General features: G+C 40.4%; 1 protein-coding gene across 1 annotated transcript; it reads left to right on the top strand.

Annotated features, from left to right (window-relative positions):
* The first annotated feature begins 2892 nt into the window (after positions 1-2892).
* Positions 2893-6423, top strand: LOC101561076 (fatty acid-binding protein 9). Its single transcript, XM_004643078.2, has 4 exons — positions 2893-2965; positions 5431-5600; positions 6087-6188; positions 6348-6423. The coding sequence occupies exons 1-4, from the start codon at positions 2893-2895 to the stop codon at positions 6396-6398; spliced, it is 396 nt and encodes a 131-aa protein (XP_004643135.1). The 3' UTR covers positions 6399-6423.
* The last annotated feature ends 1677 nt before the right edge of the window (positions 6424-8100 follow it).

Below are 8100 nucleotides of genomic sequence, written 5' to 3'. Positions count from 1 at the left end.
TTTTTTTTTGGTGGAACCGGGGATTGAACTCAAGCCCTTGCACTTGCCAGGCAAGTGCTTATTCCACTGAGCCATCTCCCCAGCCCCTATAGCTGCCTTTTGATGCTAATGTTTCTGGAAGAACCTTGAATGCCCAGGGACTTTCAAACCCTGCTGCTCCTAATCTTCAATCCTCTTCTGATCACTTTAGACTAGGATTGCCAGGCTTTGCTGTTAATAGATGAAGAAGAACAGCTGAAACAGTGATAATCAAAGAATTCATGTCAAGTATGATCCTGCAAGTCACATGAACAAAATCCTGAACTTTTCTTCTGCAAACACCCCTCTGATGTTTCAGGACAACATCCTGCAGCTGGGTCCCGATGGCTGTGATTCTATTGTTGGTAATACAGGCTTCATGCGCAGATATCATCTGGTTTGCCACCTGAAACTTTCCAATAAAATGGTGGGAATGATATAAAATAGCCATGGATTCCAAATCAGTTCCTACCTCTCAGAGTTCCCCACATGGGAACCTGAGCTTTGGATTTTATTTTCTCACCACAACTGGGTCAATCACTGGCCCTTTAGTAAGGACAAATCTTCTGGAAAATCAACAATTGGGTGTTGCCTAACCACTGAAGAGGAGTTTCCCACCTCTGCAGGTGCCTGGTCTGATACCTAAGTCACAGGTCACAAACAGCAGGTAAGGCACAGCTGGCCTTGGTAGCTCATGCTACCAAGACCTGCGCTGCAAATATCAGAAGAAGATCCCTGGGGAGGCAAAGAACGCTAATTTATAAAACCAGTAATACCTTATTCACCCCTCGGAACCTGTAAAAAAAAACACCTTTTTTTTTAAAAAAAAAAAAAAAAAAAAAGAAAGAAAAGAAAGAAAGTAGCTCTTGGTTCTTCCCTCCTTTCTACTCTGCCTTCTTTGGTCCTGGCTCCTTCTTTGGGTTGTCATTGCAATAAATGCAATAGTGTCCATAGCAACACACACAGCAGTGTGCATAGCAACACATGCAGCAGGGTGCATAGCAATAGACGCAGTAGTGTCAATAGCAATACACGCAGTGGTTTCCATAGCAATACACACAGTAAAGTCTGTAGCAATACATGCAGCAGTGTGCATTGCAATACATGCAGCAGTGTCATGAGCAATACATCATGCAGCAGTGTGCATAGCAATACACACAGTAATACACGCAGTAGTGTCTATAGCAATACACACAGCAGTGTCCGTAGTACATAAGAAAAAATGTGCACAGGTAGAAAAGAGACTATCTCCACCCAGACTCCCTTCTCAGGGCAAGAAATTTACAGAAGCCAGAAATTAGTTTTGTTTTTCTTTTGTCACATGAGCCAAATGCATTCTAAAGTGAACCACATGCTTGACTTCTGAATCAGTCCCATGTCAGGAGGATCAGAATGACAAGGACGGTTACTCAAAAGGGAGACCTTGGTCACGCTGCCCCACACGCCAACATCATGGCCGTGCAAGCTTGCTGCTATTCCTACAGTGAGAACACAGACATTTAGACCAGACAAAGGGAGCTCTATAGTTTGCTCTTCCTCTGAACACCACCTCTGAACGCGCCTTCACCTGCTCATGCACTTATTTGCGTATGAGTCTGTTTTATGAAGTTGACTCTAGTGGGAGAAGGGAGTAGAGAGTCGACTCTGCCGTAGCACTGACTCTACCTTAGTTTGATCTCCAGGTAGCTTAGTGACTGTTCAGTGTATAGAAACATAAAATTATAAAGTCTTTCATTATATATTTTCTTCAAATAAATTCTTTACTATCTTACTACATTGTGATGTCAAAACCATAACCTTTTATTGCTTTGTCTGTACAAAGGTGGTTTAAATAGATATTTTCTTGGGTTAAGGAAATATTTGACACGATATCAGTAAAAAGTATACATCTTCCTGGCTTGGTCCCTGACCTGGTATCTTTCCAGCATGTTTGAAGCAACTGAAGTTTAAAACTGGGGTATAAATCCACATTACTTCAATCTAGACCTTCTTAGAAAGTCTGGTACTTATAAATCCACTTGCATTAGTTGTACTGCAGAGGATTACTTTTCAAGTAGTTGAACAGACAATCTATTCACTTCATTTGTGTTTCTTTTAGCATGCATCTGTCAAATATTGTTTTCTATCTAAAACTTCTAAAAATTTGCCTTCACAATTTCAAATGGTGCAGTTTAATATCAAAATTACTTTGTAAACCTGAAAAATGAGTTTTCTAGCCATTGACTCTGCCTCCTTCTTAAGGCTTAAATCATGAATCATTAGTGAATAATAATTGTTACCTTTCTTTCCTCCCCTCAATTACCCTTAATTAACAATAATGATAATAATAATTACAGCCTACATCACTCTCGGCAACTATAGGCATTTCAGTTACATTAACTAATGTCAATACATCAACACTGAAAGGAAGGGAAGATATTATTTTAATATGACTCAGCCAAACAAAAAACAGCTGAGGATATCAAGAAACAAGCGAGGACGTCCCTGGGAAAACATCCCTGTCAGGTGTCCTGCAAGCATTCATCAGTTGTTTCTTCTGGATAACTCAGCATTTATTGTACCAAAGGCGACCTCTGTTCACAGTTGTCTCCATCCCACATAGCACTTACCAAGGGACTCTTGGCCATAAATCTCTGTGAGACACCATAATCGTTGGCCTGAATTAAACTTGAGATGCCAGTTTTCTGTCCCTTAATTTGGAGGTAAATAAGTCAAGCGCGGGTGCCCTGCATCCTGGCCATACTGCTCCTATCAGCTACATCACAAACATCACATGATGAGGATGTTCTTTAAATTAAACCTCGCGGGGTACCGTGCCGGCCACCTCTCTCTGGTTTTCAGCTGCGAGGGCCACTTCTCAGCAAGCGATCCAGGATGGTGGAGCCCTTCTTGGGAAGCTGGAAACTGGTCTCCAGGGACAACTTTGAGAATTACATGAAGGAACTAGGTGAGAAAGTCCATTTCAAGATTTGGGGACTTCGGAAGCTCTTTGTAGTGTGGTGGTGTTCGCACTTTATAATTCATTTTCCTATAATTCTCTCTTTTGTGATCCTGAAATTTATGCATATGAGACTAAGATAATTTGTGATTCCATTTCATATTATTAATACATGTGTTTTTCCTTATTATGAATAATAATTGTGTCTTTTTTTAAATACTAGATTCACAAAGTCTCTCTAGTTATAATCCATGTCTTTAAGCCCATTTATTATTTTTGAAAATTCATCATGCTAACCTCTCGATAGAATTTCTCTTTAACTTCGGCATTTCAGCGAACAGTGTTCTTCAGCTTCAGGTTTATACCTAATAATCTCAGAATATAATTAAATGTAACTATTAAATTTGTTTCAAGGTTTTCTGTAAATTACAACTTTAAAAAGCAGTAGCAATAAACAAAATTTTTGGACTGAGGAGATAACATGACAGTCTAAGCACTGCCTAGCAAATGCAAGGACCTGGGTTCAATCCAGGGTACTGCATGCCATGCTGGCCTCCTGCCAAGCTGGAGGTGCGGTGGTGCACACTTGCAATCCCAGCACTGGGGAGGCTGAGGCGAGAGACAGCTGGGTAGCGAGACCTTGTACCAAAAAAAAAAAAAAAAAAAAGAAAAAAAAAGAAAAGAAAAGAAAAGAAAAAAGAAAAAAATCTGGCCAGTTAATTTTTAGAGTTCTCATTTATGTAAGAGATATTAACATTATTTTGAAGAACGCTTAATTTTTGTGGGAAAAACAGACACTTTTACTACTGGCATGTAATTTACTCCCTGGATGTTTCTCAGGAATGTATATATATACCATCTCTCCTTTCTCTTTAACTCAAGTCAGCTGACTAAGACTAGCTGTGGTGGTGCACGCCTATAATCCCAGCTCTTGGGAGGCTGTACACAGGCAGATCACTATGAGTCCAATCTAGTAGTGAGACCCTGAACACCCTGTAGACCCTTCCCTAAAAATACAAAAAAAAAAAAAATGTTAGCTGACCAAACATCAGTTACAATGGGTTGGATCTGTAACAGTGACAACTATTTTGATGAATGCTAGGAGAAAGGTAATTATTAAATATTTTTCATATTAATTTAAGCCACACAGTCTTCACTGTTTAAACTATCCTTGATCAATGAATGCCTACAACTGTTAATGTATTGACTAATTCTACCCAATGACACAATGCTTTATCTCTCATGATAAGAAGTCAATATGCTTATAAATATAGTATCTAGCCCTTCTCTTGTATCTATATTAATTTTTTTAGGGAGTAATAAAAGGTTTCCCTATCTCTTCAATGATTTGTAAACTCCTTTGCATTAAATTAAAATTTCAAGGAATAAAAACAACCAGGGACTTGGAGCCAGAAAAGTAACCATTCTGACTGGGAGATGTATTAGGCACAGCACAAACATATTAACTGGACACTACCTTGTGCTAGTACCATGGTAAAATCCTTTCACCTAATCTTACAACATACTTGAGTACTACTTATCCACATTTTTTTTCATAGTACTAGGGACCAAACCCAGCGCCTCTGCCCTGAACTACATCCCCAGCCCTTGGTATTTTGAGAGAGAGTCTCAGTAAGTGTCACACTTGCCATGGCTGGATCAAAGCCTTGCGGAGTGCTATGATTCTGTGCATGCCTGCTACCGTGCTTTCTTAGTTATCCACATTGTGTTGTTGAGAAAACAGAAGGGCAGAGAAGATGTGCAACAGGTCCAGCTAGTGGTTGGCAAAGTTGGAGCTAGGCTCTCAGAACTTCATTTTTTTCAATCCACACGACTAACGCTGCTTCTCTGCTTCTCTTTGCAACAGCTTGAGTGGGAACTAGTGTGAGATATGGATTCAGAGGGAGAAGGAGCCAGCTCCTCTGGCCAGATATATTAGGGATCAAGTTTGATAATGGAAAATCCCTGACCCGGACAACAGAGCCAGGTTTTAAGCCAAACATTGTTGTTTCTGTAACATTCCACAGGGGAAGTGCAAGCATTTCACCTCCTGGAGGGCACTGTGCAAATGTGCATTTTACATGAGGCACAGTTGCCTCAGAAAGTGAATTGGGCATTTAAAAATATTAGTACCATTAGCTATACTTTGGGAGTTCACAGAGAACATAGAAGAAACTCTATATTATCAAAAATTTCCCATGCTTCTGTTCTTTTTTTTTTTTATGCATTTAGTACAGGGTCTACAGGGTCTTACTACACAGATTGGACTTGTAGTGATTCCTCTGCTTTCAGCCTCCCAAGGGCTGGGGTTACAGGTGGGTACCACCACACCCAGTCTCAGTCGCTATCTCAGTGCACCCTGGGGCCAGGATAGCACAGCGCGCTGGGGATCCAGTGTCTCTGTTCTGTACAAATGGTTTGCCAAAATGCTGGTTAGCTCATCTGAATAAGGTGTTACTTTCTCTGTCTTGCAGGAGTGAATGCTGCAACTCGGAATGCAATGGCATCAGCAAAGGTGAACCTGCTTATTAGTAAGGAGGGGGACACAGTAACCATCCAAACAGAAAGCATCAAAACTACAGTTATCTCCTTCCAGCTGGGAGTAGAATTTGATGAAACAACCCCAGACAACAGGAAAACGAAGGTCAGAACTAAATATTCCTGGTGCTTAATCATAAGAAAAAAACTCAAAGGTGGTTAGGCTTGTTACTTTCTGTGTAATTTGCCATTTACCAATTCATTCTGGGTGCTTAAAAACATCTGTACATCTCTAAACTCAGTCTATTCAGCCAATCATTTCTGATGTTTTAATATGGCTGTAAGATTCAAATAGTTTTAATTTTCTTTTTTCCTGAGCTTGCTTTCTCACTGTATATTTATGCAGAAAGGAACAGTTAAGCACAAGTAGATTAGGAATTGTTGCCTCAGTGCTCAGAATAGAATAGAGAAAACAGTAATTGACTAATCCCTTGAGAATTCTAGTTTGGTTGTATGAAGTTATGACACAAACCAAACTGAGAATTTTGAAGAATCAGATTTGAAATATAAGTCAAATGGCAGCAGTCTAGCTGTGCATGGGTTGGAAGACTCCATGTTGCTAATTCTAACTTATTTCCCCGTGCATTTGTAGAGTGTTGTAACACTAGATAACGGCTCAATGGTTCACGTCCAAAGATGGCAGGGCAAAGAAACGACGATCAAAAGAAAAATTGTAGACGGAAACATGGTAACGGTGAGTTTCCTGGGTTTCTTAAGTGCTTCTATTTGATTCATGCCTGTCAAGCTACTCCTTTGTTTTTGTATGCCAAGTTGAGGGTTTGATCTGGGGAGAGAGAAGTGGGACAAGCTTTACTGTTGACCACTGATGCGAATAGCTGCCCCTTGCTTTTAGGAGTACACCATGAACGATGTCGTCAGCACTGGCACCTTCGAAAAAGTGTGAAAGAGGAATCTGCCTCAGGGAACACTCGTTCACTAACAGGAGACTGGTGCTTGAAGAAAATATGCTGTGAGCAAGTGATTTTTAGAAAGTTCTTAGTAGAAATTTGCTCAATAAAAGAATCAAACCAAATGCAGCCTTGAGGTTATTTGTTAATGAGGGTTTGGGACAGTCTGATGAGAAGCACCTATGCTGAAAACCAGTAGTATGGAGTTTTATCTTTATAGAAGTATATCTTAAGGAAGATAGATAATGAGGTGACAATGATAAATAGATGGTAGATGGATGGATGGATGGATGGATGGCTAGATAGATAGATAGATAGATAGATAGATAGATAGATGGAATAGATCACATGGAGACTGAGTTGTAAAGAAGAGTACTTACAACAGTCATTGTTTCCCTTCCATTTAAAATTACCAGGCTAGTGAATCCAACACTACTGTTTATGACTCAACCCTCACAAAGTGGCATGTTGCTAAACACCAGTCTCTCACCTGTGTAAATGTCCAGTGAGAATATAACTTTTAGAGCTACATAAAGTCCCTCCATATTTCACCAAATGCAATCACTAAGTGATCATTTGATTGATCTCAGTTTCCAGAATGAAATAGAGAAATGGAGGTAAAATTAAAAGACAAAACACCCTCCCCCCAAACAGACACCATATATACCAGTGGGAGGGGACAAGAAGAAGAGAAATTTAAGTAAATAATTATGTTGTCCCTTCAATTTAAAAGTGGAAAGTAATTGATCAAATTTGATTCCTAAGAGTGATATTTAGTATGCATCCATTAATGTAGGTGATCCATATAATTTGCCATCCAAATTGGGTGTTTTCAAGTGAAAATGGATTCTACTAAGAATGGCCCCTACACAGCAGGAAAAGGAAGATTGTTGTAGGCATACTAGGTATGGCCACCTTAGGAGGGGTAGCAGTGAAGAGTAATGAACAGAAAGACTAATGCAAGAGGCTGGGGCAGGACCTGACTTCCTGGCCAAGGGAAGGAGCTAGGGCTGCCTTCCTAGACCTAAAGACCTCTGAGCATTCAACTGTGCTCAAATGCCAGGCTTGGCTCTGGCTGAGAGCTGCCAGCTGAGCAGGTACATTACTCCCCACAGGATTGTCCTGCTCCCTCCTGAAGAGCTCCAGTGTGAGCAGAATGTGAGCATGTGTGTTCTTCAGGGGTCAGAGAGGCTTCAGCCGTGGTGCTGTCCTGGGCACAGGGAACACAGCAATGCTTGCTTCCTCAGGCTCTGCAGGGAGCTGGGGTGATGGCCACTTTAATATCTCCTTACCAGAGGTCAGAGCATTTGCCACAACCCCTGGGATAGAGAAAAGCACTGGATACTTACTCATGTAAATCTTTGGCTTTACTGAGGTATAATTATGAAAAGTGTAAGTATCACAGCTCAGACAGCGTGAGTGAGATAAAAAGCCTGGATGTTGGGAGTTTTATCAAACACACTGCTTTTTAGGAAATCTCATTCAACAAACTCTTTCTCCATGGCTCCTGTGTGTCTGACAGTGTCCTGTGCTGGAGAGCAGTCATACACCACACAAGGAGTTCGCGGTGCCTTCTAGGATTTTATGAGGCAAAGCAATTGTGAAGTAGTGATCCTTTAGTTGCATTGTCAGATAAATCATGTCAACATTTCTGTAATTCAAAAAAAATTATAATGAGATTTATTAGTTGTTACTAAG

This window comes from Octodon degus, unplaced genomic scaffold, assembly GCF_000260255.1.
Source record: "Octodon degus isolate 3935 unplaced genomic scaffold, OctDeg1.0 scaffold00165, whole genome shotgun sequence".
NCBI lineage: Eukaryota > Metazoa > Chordata > Mammalia > Rodentia > Octodontidae > Octodon > Octodon degus.
Note: the sequence above shows the minus strand (reverse complement) of the source record. Positions and strands in the feature narration are given on the sequence as shown.